We start from the raw sequence: 26,177 nt of genomic DNA on the forward strand, positions 1-26,177 counted from the left end.
TAGATGAGCTGTGGGATTATTTCAGAAGAATAAAAATATAATCACATATTTCAAATCTGCATTGGAAGCAGCAAAGAGAAAGCCTAACCTAACTTTATGGAAAAGTATATCATGGTGTAAAGAATAAATTTTGGATTGTGTTCTAGAATGCAGGAGAAAAGGACAAACAAGAAAATGTTTTTAAAGATAATGATTGAGATGAAGATGCCAAGTTAAAAAATACATAGGTATTGTGGGTCAAAATGACAGAATAGGTAACCACTATGTTCACCACCTCCCACGACCACATCAAAATTACAACTAAACTACAGAACAACCATCACTGAGAATCACCTGAAGTCTATCAGAACAGAAGTCCTATAAGGATATATAGAATAAGACAGGTTGAGACTGGTAGGAGGAGTAGAGACACAGAATGGGCTGGTCCCACACCCATTTGTGGCAATTAAAAATTGGGAGGGATATCTAGTTGCATAGTTTCCGCCTGAGGAACAAGAGGTCCCAGCCCCACAGCAGGCTTCCCCGCCCAGGATTCCAGTGCCAAAAAGAGAAGACCCCACAACTTCTAACTAGCAGAGATTGTGGCTGAGAGAGATATAGGGCAGCTAAGTGAGTCACAGGCATTCCTCTTAAATGACTCACACACAGACTTACTTGCTGACGAACTCACTCACTCTGAGCTCCAGCACTGGGGTGCCAGGGACATACAGGGAAGAACTGAATTGTCTGGCTTCAGGACGAAGTCTAGAGGGACAGTTTTCTCCCAAAAAGAAGTGCTGGCAGAAGCTGATGGTCTTTTGTTGAGCCCTCCCCCACCCAGCCTGCACACACGGTGGGCACCATTCTGAGTCTCTATTAACCCAGTTAACAACATTTACCCCATCCTGGTGATTCCCTAAGACACTGCCCCATCCAACTTGCAGGCTCACCCAAGATGCTTCCAGTGGCTTTTCCATACAAATTACCTATTGTGGATCATGCTGCAAACATTATCCTAAAATCTCCCAAAGGTTCACAAACCCCAAACAAGCAGCATCTGACCTTGGCATTACCTGTACTGCTGGCTAATCAGCCCCATGCCAGACAGTAGCAACAGCTGGCCTCAGTTTGCAGCTTAGCCTCTACAAGGCACCTCCAAGCCCAGCACAAGTGGCAACCATCTGCAGATCACTTTGTAGCTCATATCAAGTGGCCCTGATAAGGTATAGGCAGTGGCTCACCTTGGCCTGCACAAGAGCCCCACCTAAGAGACCCCAGAATCAGTATACTCAGGGGCCAGTTTCAGACCACACCAGAGTACCACTCAACCACCTCCATAAACAACACATCTAAAGAGCAGATTCAGCAGACAAATCAGCTCCTCCACAACAGCTCCTCCACTGTAGTCATGGTCAGTGCTCACAACCAATCAACCTGAGGGTCATTTTCTCCAACTGATGCACCAACAGCAATCAAGGCTCAACAGGTGGGAACACACAACCCACACAGGAACATACCTGAAGCACCTGGCTTGGTGAATAGGGAGAATGTGCCACAATGCCCTACATGACACCTACTACATAAGGCTACCCTACCAAGACCAGAGACATAGTAGTTCTACCTCAAACATAGAAGAAAAAAAAACACAAGGATGGAGCCAAAATGAAAAGATGAAGAAACATGTCCCAAATGAAAGAATAGAACTAAACTCCAGAAAAAGAACTCAACAAAATAAAGACAAGCAATCTACCAGATGCAAAGTTCATAACACCAGTTATAAGGATGCTCAATAATCTCAGTGAGAACTTCAACAAAGAGATAAAAATGGAGATAGAACCAGTCATAAGTGAAGACTACAATAACTGAAATGAAGAATACATTAAATAGAATCAACAGTAGATTAGATGAAGCAGAAGATCAAATCAGTGTTTTGTAAAATAAAGCAGCAGAAAACACCTAATCAAAATACTAAAAATAAAAAAAAGGAATCCAAAAAAAATAAAGATAGCTTAAGCAGCCTCTGGGACAACTTTAAATGTAAATGAATTAAATGCTCCCATCAAAATACATAGGGTGGCTGAATGGATAAGAAAATAAGACCCTTACATATGCTGCCTGCAAGAGATTCAATTCAGATCAAGAGACACACATAGAGTGAAAGTAAAGGGATGGAAAGAAATATTTCATGAAAAAGAGGGGAAAAAAGCTGGCATAGCAATACTTATACCAGACAAAAGAGACTTTAAAACAAAAGCTATTTAACAAGAGACAAAGTAGGACCCAGTAATTCCACTTCTGGATATTTACCCGAAGAAACCCAAAACACTAATTCAAAAAGACATATGCATCTATGTGTTCATTGTAGCATTATTTACAATAGCCAAGATATGGAAGCAACCTAAATGTTCATCAATAGAAGACTGGATAAAGAAGATGCAATATATATGTACACACACACAATGAAATATCACTTGGCCATAAAAAAGAATGAAATCTTACCATCTGCAACTACATGAATGGAACCAGAGGATATCATGCTGAGTGAAATAAGTCAGACAGAGAAAGACAATTACCATATGATTTCATTTATATGAGGAATCTAAAAAAACAAAATAAGGGAATAAATATAACAGAAACAAACCCATAGATGCACAGAACATTTTGATAGTTGCTAGATGGGAGAGCTTTGGGAGGATTGATGAAGAGGAGGAAGGGATTAAGAGGTACAAATTGGTAGTTACAAAACAGTCATGGAGATGTAAAGTATAGCATTGGGAATATAGTCAATAATATTGTAACAACTACGTGTGGATTTATCGGGGTGATCGCTTGGTAAGTTACATAAATGTCCAATCACTATGTTGTATATCTGAAACTAATATAATATTGCATGTCAACTCTAAACGAATATGTGTGTGTATGTGTGTTGTTCGTGAAGAAACAAAACTCCAATTGAAGTAATAATCAAAGATAAAAATGAAGAAAATTTTCCTGGGCTGAGTAAAGCTCAAAGTATACAATCAACAGCCATGTTTTTACAGGCAAAATTTGTAAAAAGAGCATATACCTGGGCATACCCTGGCAATGTTTTTTAACAAAAGAATTTTTTAAAAGAATTTTAAAAAACAAAAGAAGATATAAATCCATCAATTCTCAAACTTCTATTCTGCAGCATTTTTTCCAGAATAACATGCAGGCATTCAGAAAGTTTTGATGAGAAAAAATATTTTTAACTGAGATATAATTGACATATATCTTTATATTAGTTGCAGGTATACAACATGATTAATATTTATATATATATTACAAAAGATCACCACAGTAAATCTTGTTAACTTTCATCATCATATCATCATGCATAGTTACAAATTTTTTTCTTGTGATGAGAACTTTTAAGATCTACTCTTTTAGCAACTTTACATTGTATATTTAGCAAATATATAATACAATATTATTAACTATAGTCACCATGCTACACATTACATCCCCATGACTTACTTGTAACTGGAAGAAAAAAAATAATTCATAATAAGAAAAAATAATTCATAATAAGAAAAAAATTTTTGACCCTAAACTATCACATCCAGCCAAATTGTTGCTCATAGATGGTAGAAAATGAAAAAGAGACTCTTAGATAAGGAAAGATTCAGAAAAATGCACCTCTCTCCTATTTTCCTTAAAAAAATATTATGAGTCAATGAACTCCAGTTAATCAAAAGATGAGTCAGACGAGAAAGTCGTGGCATAAAAGAACCGCCAGTGAAAATGTAAATCAGCAAAGTATGGAGCTAAGTTTAAATAACTGTCGTAAACATGATTCAAAAGCAAATAGCAAAAGCAAAAATCCATTCTTAAAAGATAAGATCTAATATATAAAACAATTTGATGACAACAATCTGGGCCTTGAAATATAGGTTATCTTTACAAAAACCAGGGAGAAAAAAGTAAAGGTGTTTCAAATTCTTTTTCTTCCCTAGCAGGAAGTTAGAAAATATTCCTTTACTTTTACTTTTGATCATTAGAAAAACATAGACTAAAGATTTTTTTTTTAAACTTTAAAGAAAGCCACTAGTAAAAATATAAACAGTCTGGAAAAGACAAACAGTCTTGAGTGTCGATCTCTGCCAGCAAATTCCTCTGCCTTTCCTAATAAGGGGCAAGGGTATAAGACTTCTTCCTGCCCTCAAGTTGCTGCAGTACTGGAGAGTGACATGGAAACACATGACTAAAATTCAACCCAATGTGAGAGCTTTTCAAAGATCTATGTATAAAATTCTCCTTCTGTGAGGACCTGGAATCCATGGTGGGATGGGGTGATGTGATAAGGAGAGAGGTTGAGGAAGGCTTCCCTTCAGAACACTTAGGACACTTAAATTATTTATGTCTTTCCTACCAGACTATGAGCGCCATGAGGGCAGGACCTTGTCTTACTGGATGGATGGATGGATGGATGGATGGATGGATGGATGGATGGATGGATATATGGATGGATAGATGAATAAATGGATAGATAAAGATGATAGATGAATAAATAGATGAAGTAAATAAGATGATAAATGGATGAGTGGATAGATGGGTGGATGGATGGATGGATGGATGGATGGATGGATGGATGGATGGATGGATGGACGGACAGGTAGATGGATGGACCCTTAATTAATTAGACGCTTATCTTGTTCAATTCACATTTTTCCTATGGATTCTACTGCCCTACTTCTAAGGGAGGAAAGTTCACCCTCCCAACCGACTTCCCTCTATAGGTCATCCACCTTCTATACCACAGCAGAAAATTGCCAGACCATGTCTCAGTGGCCTGGAGGGAGTGATGTTCCTGCTTAAACGCCTATCTCACCATCAGGGAGTGCCTGCTCTGGGGAGCTGAGAGGCCAAGGCAGTGTATTATTCTTTGTGACTCACAGTGCTAAAATGGGAGAGCAAGAATGCATCCTTGATCATATTGTTTATTTCTTCCCAATTTGATTTAGAGCCCAGAAAGCTGATCTGTGTCATAAATGATGTATCAGGTCAGGATGCAGTGTGCAGAGCCAAGGGGGGCCTGACAGCCGGGTTATATACCAACAATCTACTAACAGTCTATTGATGTCATCTCTGTCAGCCTGTTTTTTCCCTTGCTCTCCCAAAGGGGAAAATATGAAGATTTCTTCTGGTGGCGGGGCAGGGTAGAGGAAGAGTCGGGAATGCCGTCACTTGCACTACTGGCCTAGTAAAAATAGGGTTAGGCTTTTAACTCTCAGAGCACGGTCGTCACAGCAACACTGGAATCAAGGAGCAGGCTGCCTTTCTGCCATTATCTGGAGTACAAAGTCCTTGGTCAGCTTTCCACAAGCTGTTTAAAAACAGCCAGCCAAACAGATACAGACACCGACAGGCACTCACGTACATAGAAAAGTTTGAAAATCACATAGCAAGAGGCAAGTTCCTTACTACAGCTTTTAATGATCCAGTTCACCGAAGGCTTATTATCTGTTCCTCGTTTTTCTCCTTCACGTGCCGACTATGGGAACAGGAGATACTCTGAACACGACAAAGAACAGCCTTCCGGTTTTGAGGCGCTGTTTCAAGGCCTGTAATTGTAGGTTTCCATGTTCTTGAAACGCAGCTCCTTGGAATGAACAGCTGTGGTTCACTGGTTAGTGTGGAAGTCCACCTTGCCTCGAAGGGTCTTAGCAGGTCTGGTGGTGTATGGTGGGGCACATTCGCGGCTTCCTCACCGGGTGTTGTCAGACCTCCTGATGGCCTGAACCAGCCTGCCCGGCCACGGGAATCCAGGCCCAGTGCTCCCAGACAGGAAAGTGAGGTTTCCTGAGTCCAAGTGTCCTGTGTCATCAATGCAAAAGTCTCCAAGGAAACTGGAGCCTGTCTGACTTTACTCAAAAGGACAAAATAATAAAGAGTACCAACTGGAAGCCTCTGGCCTCAGGCCAGAGATATGCAGAAGCTCTGAAGCTCAGCCTTTAGCAGTCCCTGCTCTGGAGATCTCAGGGCACAAACCACAGGGTGAGCTGGAAGAGGTGGGCTCAGAGGTTACCTGGCCCACTTTATACCACCCGGTGAGAAAGTAAGTACAGGGAAGTTAAGTGATTTGTCCAAAGACACACGGCCAGTCCATGACAGAGCCTGGACTGGAACCCAAGCCTCCTGGAGGCCGAGTGCATAGTGAGGAACATAGCAATTGCTTAAGACACAGGAAACAGAGTGAGCAGAGACCGAATCAGATGCTGAAAACTAGGCACGAAAAACTATTGCTATCTAATGAGATTATTTTCAGAGTAATAATATAATACTAACCATAAATTACCACAGTGAACCTGAACTGTGCCAGGCACTTTACTGAATGCTTCCCACACATCCTTCCTCTGCGACGAAGATGTTTATTCCCATTTAACAGATGGAGAAACTGAGGCTGGAAGAGGCTAAGTTAAGTTGCCCAAGACCACACAGATACTGAGAGGAAATGTCAAGATTTTCCCAAGTCTTGCTGCTCACAAAACCTGAGTCTTGACTTGTTATGATATTGACTTTAATCAAAAATAGGGGCAAGGAGCCCCTATTTATTTTAGGTTCCCATATGTCCATACCCAAAACTGAAACATCTCCCAGAGAAAGTCGGGACATAAAGTTAAGGCAGAAATTATAAAATTATCTGAGACATATATTTTCATGAATTGAAAGTACGCTGCTAGAGTTACATGGGGGCGGTAGAGATGCATTTGGGATTGGGCTTGGGGATATGTACGTGTGTGCTATGAGGTAAACATCAACTCTCTTTGTGTCTTTTCCTGACATTTAAGGTAGAGCCAGAATTCTCCCAGTAGACCAGACCAACGGAATGGGGCTTGTTTTTTTAAACTTTAACATCCAAAGGATATATTAAAGTTGGTCGGACATTGACACTGCACTCCAGGGCCGATCTGAACACTTGACAGGGCTGGATTCCAGAAGGTCTAATTAGTCAGGGAATGTAGGGAAAGCTCCAAGATTCCCCTACAGAAGACAGTGCCATGTTAGTTCACTTCCAGAAACCCCTGCCTACTTCCCTCACGACAAACCCTCGGCTTGCTCACCAGCCAGAAGAGAAATAAGACAGGCATTTCAGTCTATGACCATGCTACCCCGAACAAGCCCAATTCCATCTGATCTTGGGAGCTAAGCAGGGTCAGGCCTGGTTAGCACTCGGATGGGGAGACCACCCTAGGAAGATCAGGTCCTGTAGGTGTAAGGGGGGGGGGTGGGGGTTGGGAAAGAGACAGGCATTTCAGAGCAACAGGAGGTTAATTTTTCCTTGTGCTGACTCTGAGGCCAAGGACTAATGCACCAGCTTTGGAGCTGAGAGGATGTCAATTTAGTTCTCAACCTTGAACTTAACTCTTGCTGTGTGGTATAAAGCAATTATCTTACTTTCACTTCATCATGTGATTGGATTTGATTAAAACGAGGAACATCCAGGGCCTCTCTCCGGAGCATCATTTGCTTTGCAGTCTAATGGATATGCACGGAGCTGTACATGGCAGTCCTGCTAAACCCATACAGCAGGTGGGGGCAGGAAGCTCACTCAGCCCTCTCTTTTCTTAGCTTTCATTCCATTACAGCTCAATTCAGGAACTATATATAATTCGCCCATTACTTGCCAGGCACTGTGCTAGGCATTCAAGATAGAGAGATAATTAAGACAAGGTTCTTGCTGCCCAGGCACTTCCCTTCTAAGAAGAGAGACACAGTCAGGTAAACACAATGACAATGAGGTATGAGGCATGTAATATTAGAAATATGTACAGGGAATAGAAACAGTACAGAGGATGAGAAGCATGAAATAGAGGGACCCTGAGCCCCTTAAGGAATTGAGTTACCCGTTTGTTACGTTACCAGCACGGTTCAGATGTGCAGGAACAGTCACCAGCTCTGATAGCTGTACTAACAAGTTTCCTCTCCAGCATCCTGCTTGTACCCCCGTGGGTCTCTGACTCCCTTGGCTCAGGTCTTCTGCTCCTAATTCTGGCCTCTAGGCCCCTGGTCCCAGGGACATGTTATAGATCTCCTTGCCTGACCTTGGACATGATCTACTCTATGATCTGCAACTATGAATAAGACACACTTACTCATTCTACCCTGCCCTTTGGTGCCCTAAAGGCCAGGCCAGCCCAGCCTCCTGAACAGGGACCAGACATACAAGATCTGCAAGTTGTCTGATAAAGCAAGAATAAAAATGTAAGTGGGAGAGAGGAAAGTGGCAAGAGGTGGCAGGAGACCAATTTGATTCCTGCTCAAGAGTCTGGTCTTTGTCCTGAAGACATGGGAGCCACAGAAGGGCATGATGCAGAAGACGGGCAGGTTCTGATTTGCCTTCCCCGGGTTGCTCTGATGGTGACGAGGTGAATGTATTGAAGGGAGAGAGACTAGGAGCAAGGAGAAGAATCAGTATGGGAAGCTGGTACGATAGTCCGAGCATGACTTGAAAAAAAGAGAGAAAGCCAGGCTTCTCTGCCACTCACTGGTGGTACCCTCCATCAGGAGCCCCTAGAGGCAGGGGCAGGCTGCAGCTGGGGGTCCCTTTCAGTCATCCTCGTCATTCGATAGCCCTCCGTCCTGGTTCTGATTCTTGCATTTGGAGGCTGACTCCTACTCCATAACCATCATCGTTCCCCTCTTCCTGCTCCCCTACCTCCTTTTCCCTCTCCTCGTCCTGTCTCTCTCTCTCTCTTTCCCCCTCCATCTCCTCCTCTCTGCACCCCTCCCTGTCTCCCTCTCCCTCTCTCTCCCTCCCTCCATCTCTCACTCTCTGGCACACCCTGGAGCAATATGCCTTGCCTCCTCTAGCTTGAGCCTTTCTTACAGGAGAAAATAGAAAAATAACACAGAGGAGCAAGCCAGAACTATTAAAAAATAACTGAAGAACAATCAGCACACGTCGGCGGGGGGCGGGGGGACAGGAATGACAGGAAGAGTCCTACTGCCCCCACCACTTTAAAACAGCAGCTTCGGGAAACAAGGAGAACCGACCAAGTTTCGGTCTTTCCGAGTCTGAAAACTCCGGGGTGCTTCGTAAATATCAAAAAAAAAAACAACTTTTGTCATCGATTCCATCATCTCAGAGGGGGAGGAGGAAATCACAGTCCTCTCTTATGATCCTGGCAGGCAGGTGGGAAATAGAGAGCCATTAAACAGCACCCCTGGGCCCACGCTCCGGCTCCCCTTGTGACCATCTGCCACCTTTCGCTTGCCCAGAACTATCTTTGGTGATTATCCCCAGGTCACAGCACCTGTTCACAGACATCTAGAATTCCCAGGCACTTTTAGGACAAGGGATGCAAGATTTTTCCAAGTGGGCAGCAAAGTCTTGTCTAAGAGAAGCCATTCCTTCTGATCTATTTATGCCGATGTAAACACTTGCCAAGGAAACAAGGCTTGTGGGCATGCGCCAGCCCTGCAGGCCCTCGCGCTGCTGTGAAAGCAACTGGAAAGTCACATGTCATAACAGTGGAAAGTACATATGCAACTATTCTTAGCCCTGGAATGTATACACTGTCTCTCTGCCCGGCAGCTCTGTCACAAAGCTCTAGAAAACTGCGAAAGCGCCTTCAGCATAAACAAATCCAGAACTCTCTCGAGACAAACCATTTGCCAACTGTAGGAAAGGCCTGGGTCTATGGTTTCACTTGGAGCCAGAGGTGAAAACTCTGGAGGGACCAGCCGGACCCGACATCAGTGGATGACATTGCTGCAAAACAAGGTAAATGTCTCTAACATTTCATTCTTGTGCAGGTAGACGGCCAGGTGTCATCCAATAAACCCGGCCCAGGATATTGTTGGGTCTCTGCTTTCTATTTATCCCTTCTTTAAAACAAAACCCTAAAGACTTTGTGAAGCCATGTTCTTAAGGGAAAAGAAAAACATTGCAAAGGTCCATGTTCATCCCTCATTTCTGTCTGGTTACCAGAAGGCCACACCCCTAGAATGACATCCTTGGAGGATGACTAACACCCAGAAATATGCTTAGGTGAGTTTACTAAATAACAGGTAGGCTGAGAATCTAGAGAAAGGCTTACAGACTTCTGTTGGTTGAACGCATGGACTGTCATTTTTCTTTATGGTAATATTTCAGCCCCAGACAATCAAGTAACAGTCTCCATTGTTTTTGTTTGTTTGTTTCTCAGATTATCTGAAGATGCTCTTTGCCTGTTACCTTTGAGAGTAATCATAACCAAAAAGAGTGGAGCGAGCTATAACGTCTGAAGTGTAGGCGGCCCCCCTTTCCAATCTTCACGAGGCGATACTCTTGGTGAGGTGACAGCCACATGCATCTTGGTGAGCGGACGTGGGGCTGTATGTCTCAGAGCCACCATAGCTAAGCGCTCCAGCCCAGGCGCCCTCCTGGGACTTCTTCCGCTCTTGGCAGGATGGGTGAGGAGCTGCCAGGTGGGCTGCTCTTCCAAGACCAAGACTTCTCCTCTGAACTGTTGAGGCAGCTCAACGGCCTGAGACAAAACAGGATCCTGACTGATGTGAGCATCTGCGCCGGGGCCCGGGAGGTCCCCTGCCACCGAAACGTGCTGGCCTCCAGCAGCCCCTACTTCAGGGCCATGTTCTGCAGCAACTTCCGGGAGAGCAGCGAGGCCAAAGTCCAGCTGAAAGGCATCGAGTCCACGGCTCTGGACCAGATCGTCCTGTACGTGTACACCGGGGAGGCACACGTCACAGCGGAGAACGTTCTGCCTTTGATCGAGGCCGCCTCCATGCTGCAGTACCCCAAGCTCTTCGAGGCTTGCTCCTCCTACCTCCAGAGCCAGCTGACCCCCAGCAACTGCCTGGGCATGATCAGACTCTCTGAGATCTTAAGTTGCGAGACCCTCAGAAAGAAAGCCAGGGAGGTGGCCCTGACACATTTTCCAGAGGTGGCCACGTCGGCAGACCTGAAGGAGCTCTGTGCTTTGGAGTTGAGAGACTACCTGGGGGATGACGGGCTCTGTGGGGAGGAGGAAAAGGTGTTTGAGGCCCTCATGGTTTGGGTCAGGCATGACGTCCAGGCCCGGAGACGACACATGCAGGACCTGCTCAGGCTGGTCAGGCTCCCGCACGTGCACCCGGCCTTCTTCCAGCATTTCATCGCCGGCGACGCGCTCCTTCGGGCCTCGCCCGCGTGCCAGCTCATCCTGGAGGCGGCCCAGAGGCAGATGTTTTCTTTGCAGGGCACCCCCAGTGCCCCAGACTGCCAACCACCATGGCATGTGCCCCCAAGAAGCTCCTACCGAGACTTCCTCATCCTCTTGGGGGGAAGGAAGGACAGCCAGCAGACCACCAGAGACGTTCTGCTGTATGACAGACAGACTGGCCAGTGGCAGAGCCTGGCCAAGCTTCCGACCCGGCTGTACAAGGCCACAGCCGTCTCCTTGCACCGTAGCGTCTACGTGCTGGGCGGCATGGTCGTGGGCACAGAGAAGGGGGTGCCCAGTCACGACACCTACATCTTCTCCCTGAAACTCAACCAGTGGAGGCTGGGGCAGCCCATGCTGGTGGCCCGTTACTCCCACAGAAGCACTACCCACAAGAACTTCATCTTCTCCATCGGGGGGATCGGAGAAGGGCAGGAGGTCATGGGCTCCATGGAGAGATACGACAGCATCCGTGACGTCTGGGAGAGTATGGCCAGCATGCCAGTGGGGGTTCTCCACCCTGCAGTCGCCGTGAAAGACCAAAGACTCTACCTCTTTGGGGGAGAGGACATCATGCAGAACCCTGTGCGCCTTATCCAGGTATGTGGCTGGTCCTCCCCAGCACATAAGTGCATGAGAGTGTGCCCACATGCACACACATGCATACACATGTGTGTACATACACATCCACACACCTATACATGGATACACATAACATACATACACACATATACATACACATAACATATGCATATACATAAATATGTGTGTGCATGCATGTGCGCATGTGTACATACACACACACATGCATATAATACACACATACACACTTGTCATCTTCAGGAGAAAGAAAAAGGAAGGAAGGAAGTTTAATTTCAGCAAGATTTCATGTGTTTATGAATTATTTTTGTGTAAGATTAATACATACAAAGGTACATCAGACACAATCTCTGTCTACAAAGTGTTCATCTTCATTTGAGAAAAAAATAGGATACCTAAAAGTTCAAGCTAGAATACATTGAACGTCGGATAGTGAAATCCTGCAGGAATTTGGCAGGTGCTTCTAATCCACATCAGCAGGACCTTAAAAGAAGATTCCCAAGCATCAGTCCATAGTCTGTTACAAATCCCCCGGAACCAGACCTCAGGTCTATGAATCAAATCTCTTCGTGTGGGAGTCCTAACAGTCATGGTTTACAGAAGTCTTCAGGAGAGTCTAAGGTGCAGCAGGGTTGGGGAACCCCTGCCTTAAATGAGAGGTAGATGCTAATTTTACTCACAAGCTCTCTGAGTAGTATAATTAATAAAGACCAAAATTTCAGAATATTGTTTCCCAACTTTATGCAAATTCTAGCAACTTCTGCAGTTCATCTAATGATACAAAAAGCTTGAATAACAAGTTTATCTTTAAAGACAATCAAGGAGACCGATGAGATTTGCTTATCCATTTATAAGAGTAATATTGAGTGCCAACCACGGTGAAGGCCCTGGGGGCACAGTCGTGGGCAGTCAATTACACCTACCCCCAGGAGCTTGCCAGACAATTGCAATTCAGACGCTGACTGGAGGGGTGCTCTAAGATGATAGGGGGTGCCCTAAACCAGTCTAGAGAGAATCAGGCAATTTTGGAGGGAACTCTGTGAGGTTGGTTTAAACTGACTTGAACAGAGAGGCAGGGGAAGAGAGAAAGAAGGAGAGGATGATGAGTATAAGAGGAGGGAGAATCATAGGATGGATGGAAAGCTCTAACATGGGCAGAGATGGGTGGGAAGCTTCTCTGAGTGGATGAATCTGCCATCTGCAGCAGTAGGCAGAGCCATCTATTGAGAGAGGGCTGGTGTTGCTGGGTAAGGGAGCAGCTGGCAGAGGCCTTGAAGCAGAAAGGGGCACAGCCCATTGCCTGGAGGAACTGAAAGCATAACCACGTAGCTGCCACACAGACCAGGGGAAGAGAGGAGAGAGGGAGTCCACCAGGGAGGAGGGAGGAGTCCACCAGGGAGGTAGAGGGAGGGAGTCCACAGGGAGGAGGGAGGACACCTGGGGAGGAGGGAGGGAGTCCACCAAGCAGAGCGGGATGGAGGTGGGCGAGTTAGTCTCACATAATCTCCATCCCCCCTTCTCAAGCTGCCCCGAGCAACCCCCTCCCCACTGAGTCCCTCCTACGGAAATTCGGGAACACCCTTGGGGGATGAGTATTTGTGGAGATGAGGCTTTCTAGGCTTCCTCAAGGAACTGGGTTGTAGCCTGAGAGAAAGAGGGTGGGCAAAGTCATCAAATCTGCAATTTTAGACGCTTCCTCTGGACACTTTGTGGGGAAGGGATTGAAGGGGCCTGAGGGGACAAAGGGAGGAGAGTTGAAGGACAATGGTAGCTTGGGCTAAGGGCACCAGTGGAGATGGAGAAAAGTGACGATCTCTGATTTCATTCTTTTCTCGCTTTTTTTTTCCTTGCCTTCATTTCTCCAGTCCATACTCTCAGCTCCTTCCTGACCATCAAGGCGGATTCTGAGTCCGTTCCAGATCCTACTTTTTATTTAAGCCGAGAGAGACATGTTCTGCTCTCCTCTGAGCTCTGTCTACGCATCGCTGATGTAATATGGTGCTTCCACGTAAAACTAGAGCCCCTCCCTCTTTTCTTAAAACTATTTTTCAAAATAAAGTCAACAGATATGCTGATGATTTCACACTGCAAAATTATCGACTTCCTAAAAACACAAAGCTCAAAAAAACCTTTAGATTTGGCATATCGAAAAATTCACAGTACAGACAAGACCCTTGCAAAACCAAAGATTAAAAAAAATAATAATAACATGTGAGTGATTCTTTTACATTGCAGTGAACAGAAGGGGAAAAGGGAAAAAGTATTAATCTGGAAGCCCTCTTATCTATTTAGCATTCGCTTTGAAATAGAAATTTTACTCTTTTAGATATAGTTTAAGATGAATGTTTAGCGTTACTTCACGAAGTGGGCTGGATTTTCAGACACAGGTTCAGAGATCTCTTCCAGGGATGGTTCATCCTCATGCATGCATTCCTTTAAGAATCACACCGGAGCGGGGTTACTGTGTGAACTGCGTGCATACACGGACCTTCCTACTTGGCCGTCTTTCCACCTCTGTTGCTGGATGGCATTAAGCAGACCCATTACCATAATGAAGTATCGCTTCCTCCACTGGTCAGAGATCATCCTTGGATATCCTCGCCCTGGCCTCTCTGGGGGTATTACAAAGATGGTGAGCAAATGTTTCATCATTTTTGAAACCATACTCAAATCTGATAGAAGGCCAGGAGGCAATTACTCACTCAGGTAAAATGCAACCAGTGATCCCACTTTCCCAAGGGGGCCACCTAAGTATTTTCAGATAAAATCATGCGACTTGACAGCCACTGTGATTGTCCCAGTCTCTAGCTTTTGGCCTCCTCCACGCTTCGCCAACTTAAAGGACTGACCGAGACCTCAAGAGGTCTCCAGTCTCAAAAGTGTCCATCAAGTCAGGCCACGTCTACATGACCCCAAGCAGAACCATGAGTGTGGAGGTTAAAAGCATGGACTCTGGGCTCAACCAGACCAGCTCTTTCGCTCACTCTAGCTGTGTGACCTTGGGAATGTCATTTAACCTCTCTGAGCCTCAATGTCTAATCTGAAAAATGGGGCCGAGCAACGGTACCTACTTCATAGGATTGTTGTGAAGGTCAAATTTGCTAAAATGATTTTTTAACAAATGGCCTTTAATATGGTGGCAATTATATTTTATGCAGAATTTCCAGTGAAGACTACTGTGCCATTTTCCTCTGTAAATGAATGTTTTTATTCCTTCTTTTCTTATATGAAGTCTATCCGCTATCTCTTCTGCTAAATTTTGTCAGTAATGAATTTACATTTAATGGTTCAACTTTAATCTGAGGAAATTAAGAGGAGACCGTGTTCTGAGAATCATGATTTGCTGCTCTGCTTCAGAGCATGGCCAAGGAGCCCTGTCCTCACCTCTTCGCTCTTTTTTCTTTCTCTTATGCTTCCTTTTTCTGTGATTCTAATGAGTTTCAGGCATGAACTGTTCAAAACCCTTCTTCACTCAGCCCCCTATTTATTCTTGGCTCTAAGGCCCTCTCGGATACGCTGGAACATTTAGAAATTTAAACATGAGCCAGAAATAAAAATAATTGAAAAATCATTGGTTTCATGAATATCCAAGTTGCTCCACTCCTCATTAAAAGAAAAACATGTTCCAAACAAGGTAAGCGAATGCATACCGCAACGCATAACTCTTGGTCCGTTCTGTAAAAACACAGCCACTGATCTCATGGGGTCACACAAAGAGCAAATTCTAGCAATAGTCTTCTTTCCATTATTTAAAGACATTTTGTTTATTAACAGTAATAGATGTATATTTTGAAAACTGGAATAAAGGGAAAAGAAATAAAATCACTTCTATTTTACCCTACTTACTATTTCTGTCTTTTTAAAAAAAATATGTCACTTTAAAATGCGGTGCCCTGATTCTATTTCTCCCTCAGGTGTATCACATTTCCAGAAACACGTGGTTCAAAATGGAGACGAGAATGATCAAGAACGTGTGTGCCCCTGCGGTGGTGCTGGGGGAGCGGATTGTCATCGTGGGAGGTGAGTCCGAACCAGGGGTCGCTAGGCTGGGCACGAACATGCCACTTCCTGTGGAAAAAGGGTCACTGACAGACACACGTGGTTCCACAAGACTCTTTTTAAAAGTACATCCCTCTAGAACTTTGGACCACTTGCCAAAGTTCTCTTCTCATCCAGAAGTTTCTCCCTGTCTTGATTTGTAGACGGGAATGAAATAATACCCATACCGCAGAGTTGCTACGATTACAAAAGAAAAGTGCTCACGTATCAGAAGCACTTAGCTCTATCCCAGACACATGGCAAAGGCTCAAAAAACGTTTGCCGTTGTTAACATCTACTGCTAATGGATCAGTCATTTCTCTGTACTCATAGTATAGTGGACTGGTTTGGGAGTCAGATCTGGGTTCGAATCCCAACTCTGCCACTAACTGGCTGTATGCTCTCTGGCAAGTTATTACTCTGTTTGTGCCTTACTTTGCTCATCTGTAAAATGGGGGTCCTAACAGTACCCCCCAGATAGGGCTGTCGTGGGGACTCATGAGTGTCCCTAAGGCTCCTTCTCTGGGTTGTTGTACATCTTGGATGGGCACGTGAGAGAGACGAAAAAGCCATCAGAATCAAGAGGCTGCTCCCCGTTGAAGAATGGCTTAGGTGCCGTCTTAACGTGGGGTTAAGGATGCAGGGGCCAGGATCAGACAGATCTGAGTCCAAACCCCAGCTCTGCCACACACTAGACTGGGGGCGGGTTACTGCAACGTTCCACACGTTAGTTGTGTGTCCAGCCCTGGTGTTAGGCGATGACAGAGACCAGACTCGCCCCTGGACTGCTCGCCTCCAGTCCCAGATAAGCAACGCTGACCTTGTGGATACGCCATTTGGTTTCCAGGTTACACCAGGAGGATCTTAGCTTATGACCCTCAGTCCAACAAATTTGTCAAATGTGCGGACATGAGAGACCGGAGGATGCACCACGGGGCCACGGTGATGGGGAACAAGCTCTATGTGACAGGCGGGCGGCGGCTGACCACAGACTGCAACATCGAGGACTTGGCCTCCTTTGACTGCTACGACCCTGAGACGGACACCTGGACGTCGCTGGGACAGCTGCCTCACAAACTCTTTGACCACGCCTGCCTCACCCTCCAGTGCATACCCCACGCCTCCAACTTCCCACGCGCTTAATGAGAATCCGAGAGGCCACCTCTTAGTCAAGATGCTCTTGCTGCAAGAGACAGAACTCAACTCCAAAAAGCTTAACCCTGAAAGGGCGCAGGGAAAGCTCGCAGGACTGAAAGTTCTGGAGTCTGGACGCCTGGAACCAGGCATCTTGTTGGGAAAAGCTCGCTCGCGCGCTCTCTCTCTCTCTCTCTCTGTCTGCCTTCATTCTATAAATAAGCATCTTAATCCACACAGTATGACAACAATGGCAACCGATAAATCCAGACTCGCATTCTCTAGCTTTGCATCTTCAGGAGAGAAATTTACCATTATCTATATAATAGTACCCCTAAAAAACAAAACGTTCATGGGCCCTTTTGAATTCCTTGCCGATCTCATGAGCCAATCACCGTTTCCAGGGATAGCGCTACTATAATTGGCTAGTTCTGGATCATGTCCCTGCGGGCAGCGGGGGAGTTAACTATTGTTGTGGACAGCATACCAAACTGCACATAATGGCAGGGAGTGGTTCCCCAGAGGAAGAAGTGATGGGCTGACAAAAAGCACATCTGTCCCAGGACATCATGGAAATTTGGAATAAGGGGACTAAGAGACCTAAAATGGTCCCCGGAAGCACGTGGTCCTGGTGGCAGCATGAACGATTGGCCACAACTGTGTTTCTCTGCATTCTATGCATACAGTACATTGAAATTCCAGAGGAGGATGTGCAACTCACTATCTACTGTTTGCAATTTTGCCTGTGCTGCCAGAATAAAGTTTGTTTCTGTTGCCAAATGATGTTTTTCTCCAGCCTCTGGGGAGCTATAAACCTGCAGAATTAAGCAGGATTTTCATTTTGGTAAATGTTATGAGAATCACTCTTCTGAGGAAAGCCAACGAATTCCTTCAGAGATTACAGCAATTCTTGCCCTCTCAATCAGGGGTGACTTTCCCTAGGCCCCTCTTTATCTCAAAGTGCCTCCCACGCAGGCCCGGCCCCAAGCACAGAATAAACCGAAGCTGGCAGCACATTACAATCACCTGGGAGGATGTTTGAAAATGGGGCCCGGCCCCATTCAAGACAGACAGATGGGGATTCTCAGAGGCTGGGCCCAGAGCTCTGAATTTTTGAAAAGCATCCTAGGTCGCTGTAATGTGCAGTCAGAACCACTGCCCTGCTCAGCCGTGCACACCGAAGACCTTCATGCCCTGGTCCCATTCTCATCCTGGCCAGCCCTGTCCCCGCCCAGCAACGTAGGCCAAGTCCTCTCCCCACCAATGGAACCACCTGGAATGAGCCTTGCTGCCCGGAGCGTGGCACGGGAGTGCCCCCGAGCTGAAGTCTTCCTCCCCATCAGGTGCTCCAGGTCCATGTTCTGGACTTTTCCTTTCTTCCTACTTTGTATGTTTTGCACTTCGGTTTCTCCTGCTGGGGCCAGAAGCTCTGCCCTGTTCCCCAGACCACTTGGCTGTGGTCCAGACACCGTGCCCGGATGGTCGGCCTTCCTCCTAGGCCCGGGCACTGTCCCTTTAGCTGTTGCTTGGGCTCTTACTCCAATCTATTCTCTTTGAACCTGTCTACTCAGGCTCTCAGCCCCACCGCTCTCTGAAAGTGTGCATGCAGAGGTGACCAGCGATACCCAGCGCCCACCGCGCAGTCTGTTTTCATTGCTCATCTGACTTGACCAGTCAGCGGCGGCGTGAGCTCAGCCAGCCTCCCCTCCATCCTGGAGCTCCTCCCTCGCTCCACCCGCTGGACTCGCTCTCCTCCTCCCCCCAATTCCTGCAGTGCCCTCTCCTCTCCTCCTTTTCCTGACTGATAAGCGGGTCGTGCACCCAGCCCTCAGTCCTTAGACTTCCCTGGGATCTGCTCTCACGCCCTCGGTGAGCGAGCTCCTCCAGCCCATGCTTTAAATACCACCCCAACACTGCCGGCTTCCAAACTCCTTTCATTCCAGACTCCAGTGCTCGCTCTCCGTCGTCTCCACTTCGACGTTAGATAGAAACCTCAAACTAAGCTTGTTCCAGATCACTCCATCCTCACCGAACCAGCTTCTCCCACGGGCTTCCCTATCCTGGATGGGGGCAACGCCTTTCTCCCAGTTTCTCAGGCCCAAAGCCTTGGACCTGATGCTGCTCATGATGCTTTTCTCTCTCACACTCCACCTGTTCCAAATACATCCAGAGCCCAACTCCCTCTCTCCACCCACAGCGCTAAGTCCAGTCCCAGAGCCATCGTTGCTCACCTGAGCTACCACAATCATTTCATCACTGGTCTCTCTGCTTCATCTTTACCTCCTGAATCTCTTCTCGACACGGTAGCCTGTCAGCGACACCCTGAAATAGACCACAAGCACCTCCAGCCCCCGCATCTTCATTCTTCATTGCTACTCCTTCCTCGCCTCCTGACAAGCCTCCTGATGGACTCGCTGCCCCTCTGATCCTGCCAGAGGAATCTTTAAAACACAAACCTGATCGTGTTACTCTCCTGCTTAACATGATTTTGCAGCTTCTCAGAGACCTTTGCAGAAAGCCCCCGACCTTTCATCCAGCCCGTAGGGCCTTCTAAGTCCAGCAGCTGCCTATCTTTCTGGCTTCATCTTTCGCCACGCCTCTCCTCCCTTCCCACAGCTGTCTCTGTTCCACCCATCCTTTATTATTCCCTCCTCTCTCTCGTCTCAGGGCCTTTGTACTTGCAATCGCCCCTGCCTAACACGCACCTCTCCCACCTCTTCGCCCGATGTAATTTCACCTTATACCTTACACACCAGATTAAAAGTCGCGGTATCAAGGAGGCCTTCCACGCGCCCTCCACCCCCGCCTGGGGCAGCTCTCCCATTAAATAACCCCACTGTCACCTACACTGCCTGTTTTTCTTCCTTCGAGACCCTCATTCCATTGGTAATGACTTGATCACCGTCTACCCCTCTCAACTCTTATTCTGTTCTCTGCATTCCCAGGGCTGAACTCAGTGTCTGCCATACATATATACGTCCTCCATAAATATGTGAGGACAGATGAAAGAACTAGTAAAGGAGTATAGAGACTGGATCTACACTGTCTCTGGGCTCTCCGTCTCAAACTCGGAGGGTAGTGTGTAGGCACTAGTTTAAGCCCCCCAGATCCCATTCTGCCCTTCTCTCTTTCCTTCTGCTTTCCCGCCCTGCACTGAGTGTGGGGTGTCTGGGTGGGGGAAGAAGCATGGCCTACCGGGGTCAAGCCTGGAGGATGAAGGGCTTTGTCTAGAGGACTGTATTTGCCCGGCATTAAAAGCGGGATCTTGCTGTCTGTCAACTCCTTTTGTGGCCTCCAACAATCCTTCTGCCAGAGACTTGTTGATGCCTTGACTTTCTTTTCCCTTCGTCTCAGTCCAATATTTAATAAGCTGCCAGAATCTGTGGCTACTCAGAGCTTATTCAAGCCTCCCCAGGGCACAGAACTGTGTAAATTACCTGTGGATTCATTAAAAAATAAAAAATAGAAAAATGGCACCAGGGCCAAACACATTCCTCTGTGGCAGGTACATTCATACACCTGGGCATCCCACCGGCCAACTCCATACCTGAACTAAATTGCAAAATGACCTTCAGGACACAAGGGAGCCTTTCCAATCTGCTGAAGATAATCTCAGTCCAAAAAGAAAGAGAGAAGGTTTTGGCACCAGGCTCCCTTGCTCTCGCTGGCTGAGTAGAGAGTCACAATCCAGAGCTGAGGTCAAAATATATTTAGCTAGGAGCAGTCAAGCTGAAACATTTTAAGTTAAAAAAATGTCAACTGTCACGGTTTGAAACTCACTCAGCTGGAGCTGCCTTACACCCAAAGGTGGAGTTGGGGCCTGGCATCCCCTCCTTCCCCCGGCCGAGCCCAGGCCCACCCTGTCCCTCCTGGTTGAGATGGACTCCACCAAGAGCGTCCCAGCCACTCCAGCGTGAGCTTGGAGCACAGCAAGCATCTGGCTTGAGGGGCGCCCCACGCTCACCTAGTGCGGGCATCATGCACACCCCCATGCAGGTGGAGAGCTTTCTACAGCCAAACCTGCCAGCAGCGGGCAGGTGGAGGGTCCCAATCAGGCCTGGGGCTCAGACCCCCACTCTCCTGCCCTTAGCATTGCAGACACCTGTGAAGACCAGCTGTGGAGAGCCTCCAAGCCCACGGGTGAAACAGCTGAGTGAAGTATTTGAGATCGAAGCCCCCAGATCAAACCTCCCCCCAGAGCCTGTTCTGCCCCTAGAGGCCCTTTGTCTTCTGAATTGGACTTGCCTCTGGGCACCCAGTTTTCCCTGGAGGACCAGATGCCACCTTGGAGTCAGATTGAGCAGGTGTTTTCCAAAGAGGAAACAGGACAGCCAGGGCTCAGACAAGCCCCTGAGAGACCCCGAGACGCCTAGGTCTTCAGGTTCGAAGCGTAACAGATGGAAACTGAATGGCGAGGTCCCAGGGAGACCTCCTCCCACCATCCTGCAGGATGGCGACTTCCCCAGGACGCCGACATCACGCCAGGGTAAGCGACCTTCTCCCCCGAGTGAAACTGTTGGGGAACTAAAGGCAGGGGCCATTCTGGGAACTGGATGACTGCATGGGAGCTAGGCCGGGACCGTGACAAAGAAAACCAGCGCTTGGCCTTGGTAGAGAACGAGGTCGTCGTGGCCCAGCCCTGGGTTCACCAGGGAGCTAGTGATAGTCCGTGACCTCTCACCCTTCTTTCCCCGGGAGACTGGAAAGGCTCTTTTTTTTTTTGACTACCCCTAAACTACCAGCTGTGGAACTGAGAGCTTTCTTGGGCTCTCTTTGTGTCTTCTGTGTTTCTTATATATTAAAGGAAGTGATTCTTTTTTTAATGTCAAAAAGAAATGTTTTTAAATTGTCAACCCGCCTGACTCATCACCTGAACAGACAATAAGGGAAGGGGGAAAAATGAAGCAGAGCAGAGCTCAGCAAGGAAACAATCACGAAAATATCAAACGCCTTGTCCCAACACACACCCGTGAGCAGGACAGGAGCCCGAGCAGAGCAGATAGCGACAGAGGGAAGAAACCGCGGCGGGGGAGGAGGAAGTGGGGCGCCGGAAACCTCGCCCACCCCAGACGTGACTCCCCGCAGGCGTTTTAGAAGAAGTCCTGCTGTGCTGAGGCCACCATCAGGCCCTTCACGGGGATGTGGCTGTCCCCTGGCAGAGCGGCATGGCCCCAGCAGCACAGAGCTGCAGGCATCCTGGCCCCACCCATTCAGAACCTTCCTGACTCTCCCCCTGGAATCAGCGGTGGCTCCGAAGGTGAATCCCCACCCCCCTCGGAGGCTCCAGCCTCCCCTCCATGTGGTCTCCTCTTCATGATCCACTTCAGCCTCTTCTACATCCACTCTCTCTGGTGAAACACAGAAAGTCTCCAGTATCCTCATCTTAAAACCAAAGTCCGAACCCTGGCTGAATTTACCTTTGCCACCTGCGACAAAAAACTGTAACATCCCATAGGACAAGGACTGAGACTGGTTTTACTCAGACACGTTGACCTTCTTAGGATGGCTGACGGCCCCCTACCCCACTCCAGCATGCCCTGCGTGCCTGTGCCTCCGTGCCTCTGCATATGCTATTCCCTCTGCTATGATGCCTTTCCCCGTCCTGCCCACCGAGCTCTTCCTCAGCCTTCTCCATCCTCTCTCCCCTCCTTGCCTTTACTCCAGCTCCTTTCGCATTGCGGCGCCATAGAGATTTGTTGAATGGCACTGGAAGGGGAGCTCTTCAGGGGGCCAAAGACGGGGTCTGGTGCTCTATGAACCCCTAGGCCAAGTTCAGTCAGTGAACGGGTCCTAAACACCACTGGAATGTCTGGGCTGCTCTGAGCGAAAACAATGGCTTAATCGTCAGACACACTGAGGTTTAAATCAGGTGGGAACAGATGGTAGCTAACCCTTAAAGATTACTATTGCAGATCGGACAACAATGAAAAATATGGACTAACATGAAGTAGGGTAGGAAAGAAAATTACGTTGATTTCCGCCCTGGGAACCCTATTTGAGATGAGCCGGAGGCGCACCGCTGATGGCCTTCCGATGACCTGGGTCCCCGGAACTCTGCCAGCGCTGTCTTCTTGGATCGATTTTCAGAAACCTCCCTTCTTCCAAGGCTTTAAAGCTTTTCTTAGCCTCCGGGCCCCCAATGGCGTCCCCGTCCCCACACTTGGCGATTAGTGGAAGCGGCATTTTGTACCACACAGAAAACACAGCCGGGAGCAGAAAAGACCCGGGCCCGAATTCAGGTTCTGCGGTTCCTGGCGGTGTAACTCCTGACAAGTTATGTCACCTCTCTGAGCCTCGGTTTCCACATCCGGAAAATGGGGAAATTTTTAACGGCCCAAGGGATTGATTCGAGAATGACTAGAAAGATGGTGGATTTTAATGGACTCAGTACAGTGTCTGAAGTCAAGTGGGCCACGGATGTGGCCCAGCGCCTTCCCCTTCACCCCGCTCTCCATTCAGTCCTTCTCCCTGTCTTCACTGCTGGCTCTGTCTGCATATCCTCAGGGGAAAACCTCCCTAAATACTCACTTTTTCTGGGGAAGGTGACTGACCCAGATGACCCGGAAGGGAAAACCTCCCTGAATAGCCATTTTTCCCAGGAATGGCGACTGACCCAGACGACCTGGAACAGCCCTCCCAATCCAGCAGCCATGGCTTTTCACCCTTGAGGACCCCGTTTCCCACAGCTTGCTAACTGGTCCACCTCTGCTAGCATTGCTTTCTTCACTCACTCTTCATTCATTCATTCATTCATTCATTCATTCACTGTTATCTATTCATTCAACAAATATTGACCACAAACCCTAGTGGTAAATGTGGGAGTCATGGAGTGGATGGGAAGGCGAATGAGGCGCCTGCTGTCACATACCGCACAGACAACTGGAGTCTTCCCGTCCTGATGTGTTCAAACTGGGAGAAATGATGGTAAACAAAGTAGCAAGACTGGCAGGACTCAGGACTCGGCTCAGGTGCTTAGATACTGCTCTGGTGTTCAAGGCTACCATAACGAACTGCCACAAACTCGGTGGCTTAAAACAACAAAAATTTGTTCTCTCACAGTTCAGGAGGTTGGAAGTCCAACATGAAGGTGTCCAACGTCAAGGCAGGGCCGCGCTCCCTCCGAAGGCTCTAAGGGAGGATCCTTCCTTATCTCTTCCAGCTCCTGGTGGCTGGAAAACTTTGCCATCCTTGGCTTATCACTGCATCGCTCCAATCTTTGCCACCATCACCACATGGCCTTCTTCCCTGCATGCTCTTTTCTGTCTTTCATTGGATTTTGGGCCCATTCTAATCCAGTATGATCTCATCGTGATCCCTACCTTATCACATTCGCAAAGACCTTATTTCCAAATATAGGCATATTCTGAGGTTCTGGGTGGATGTGAATTTGGGGAGAGGTGCTACTCAGCCCACTAAGCACACCCTCTCCCCCAGGAAGGCACCCTTGATGCACCCCCAGTCCCAGTCTGCCTTGGGCTGGGCCACCATGGCACTGACTCATCCCCGGCTCCCCCTAGTCATCAGGGACATCTCGTGGGCAGTCCCCACGTCTTTCACTGCTGCAGCACGGCGCCCGGCACTGAGAAGACACTCGGTAAATGTACCACTTCACGGGGACGAGCGACTTTTAATGGATTCCAAGGCCGATGTATTCAAGACACAGCTTCTGAGCTGCTTCCCAAAAGTCCAAGATAAGCTACGTCTGCCAAATGCGAATCAAGAAAGAACTAGGGTCCACGAGATGAACCCCAGGTCAGGCATAAGAAATTATCTGAGAACTAATCCGTTAGCACAGCATCACCCACAGGGTCCTGTCCTCAGTGTTGACAGCATAAGCCTTTGGGGTGACATCACGAGAGGCTGTACCTTAAAGCAGAAGCCGATGCTGAGGGTGCCGGAGGAGGGGGTCTGGTTTCTGAAATGTCAGCTCTCACGCAATCTTATAGGAATTCTAGGCTCCTGTTCAAATGCCACGTCATTCCCTTCTTGTGGGGAATTTGGTTTTTGTTTCTCTAAAGATATCCACAAGTCTCTTTTCTTCTTCATTTCACTTGTCTGATTTAATTAGAATTCCAGGGCCTGCAATCCAGAATTCCCTAGCAATGCTCCCATTACAAGCCAATGGTCCAGAAAATAGTGCTTTGAGAACAGAGAGATTCAAAACTCCGAGGTGTTTGAAAGTTAAGAAGACGCAAGCACAAAATTATGTCCTACTCGAAATCAGAGGCCGTCTTTCCAGTTTCCCCAAAAGACCCGTCAGCGTTACCCACATTCTGAGACAAGAGGCCACCTCAGGGCGGCTGCAAAATCAAAACCTTCTACAAGGGGCTGGAAGGGAAGTGATGTAGAGACATCTGTACTGAAGACAAGACCAAGGAGGAAAAAAAAATTGAATTCGTTAGCAGAGCGTCTGAGACACTTATCTTTTGCGGAGTGTTTGAGAAGAAAACAATTAAATCCCACTTTGCATACAGATTTATTTGACTTACTTATCTGAAGAGCAGAACAGAGAATGCTAGTGTGTTTGAGGGAGTCCAGATAATTCTCCCTTGGAGACAGAGATCCTCATATCTATAGGTGTAACAATCAGCCCTCAAAAAATGGTGAAATAACAAGTCAATGAGTGATAACGGTTAATATTTATTGCCCATTTACTAAGCACTGTATGTACATTACCTAGCTCAGTTATCACAAGAAACTTCTGGAACCTTCTCAGCACCCGTCTTGACCACCCTATCTAAAGCAGCCTCCACTCCACCTACTACACCATTCGCCCTCACCCCTCGTTTCTTCTCTTTATAACTTTTAAAATTGTCTGTTGGTTCTCTTGAGTTTATTTAGTTGATGCCCCCATGGAAATGGAAGTTCCATGAGGAAGGAGAACACAGCTGCCTTGTTCACATTTTTTCCTGATTCCTGACACAGAGAAGGCAATCGACAAAGATTTGTTGAATGAATCAATGACTCGATGAATGAGTGACTCAATGAGTGAATGAATGGCAATCTGGGCATTCAGGATGCAGCACAAAGGAGTGCGAAGGTAAGTTTTTAGAATGGCGCGGGCAGGTGCGATGTGAGGAAAGGGTTAACGGGCCGTGGGAAAGGCATGGTGGTCTTAATCCAGGTGAGTGCTGCCAGATCACTCTGCAGGCAGCCAGTGGAAGGACGGAGAAGTCTGGAGAGCTCAAATGAGACACGGTTCCCATCCCCAAGAGGAATGATGAGCTATAGCCACTAATGTGACAGTGAAGAGTAAAG

At 47.3% G+C, this 26,177-nt stretch overlaps 1 protein-coding gene and 1 pseudogene across 1 annotated transcript; both read left to right on the forward strand.

The window, feature by feature from the left end:
- Positions 1 to 10,277: 10,277 nt before the first annotated feature.
- KLHL38 (kelch like family member 38) lies at positions 10,278 to 16,984 on the forward strand. Its single transcript, XM_039853561.1, has 3 exons — positions 10,278 to 11,747; positions 15,662 to 15,767; positions 16,633 to 16,984. Exons 1-3 carry the CDS (start codon positions 10,395 to 10,397, stop codon positions 16,926 to 16,928), a joined length of 1,755 nt encoding a protein of 584 aa, XP_039709495.1. The 5' UTR covers positions 10,278 to 10,394; the 3' UTR covers positions 16,929 to 16,984.
- A 3,813-nt stretch (positions 16,985 to 20,797) lies between these two features.
- On the forward strand, positions 20,798 to 21,592 carry LOC120595574 (cell division cycle-associated protein 3-like; annotated as a pseudogene).
- The last annotated feature ends 4,585 nt before the right edge of the window (positions 21,593 to 26,177 follow it).

This window comes from Pteropus medius, unplaced genomic scaffold (genome assembly GCF_902729225.1).
Source record: "Pteropus medius unplaced genomic scaffold, Ma_sr-lr_union100, whole genome shotgun sequence".
Classification (NCBI taxonomy): Eukaryota; Metazoa; Chordata; class Mammalia; order Chiroptera; family Pteropodidae; genus Pteropus; species Pteropus medius.

Excerpts from the sequence above, each read along its gene's own strand:
- KLHL38 (XM_039853561.1), top strand. The coding sequence starts at position 10,395 with ATGGGTGAGGAGCTGCCAGGTGGGCTGCTCTTCCAAGACCAAGACTTC. Across the intron at positions 11,748-15,661 it reads ACCCTGTGCGCCTTATCCAG|GTGTATCACATTTCCAGAAA; the intron begins GTATGTGGCTGG and ends TTTCTCCCTCAG. Across the intron at positions 15,768-16,632 it reads GCGGATTGTCATCGTGGGAG|GTTACACCAGGAGGATCTTA; the intron begins GTGAGTCCGAAC and ends TTTGGTTTCCAG.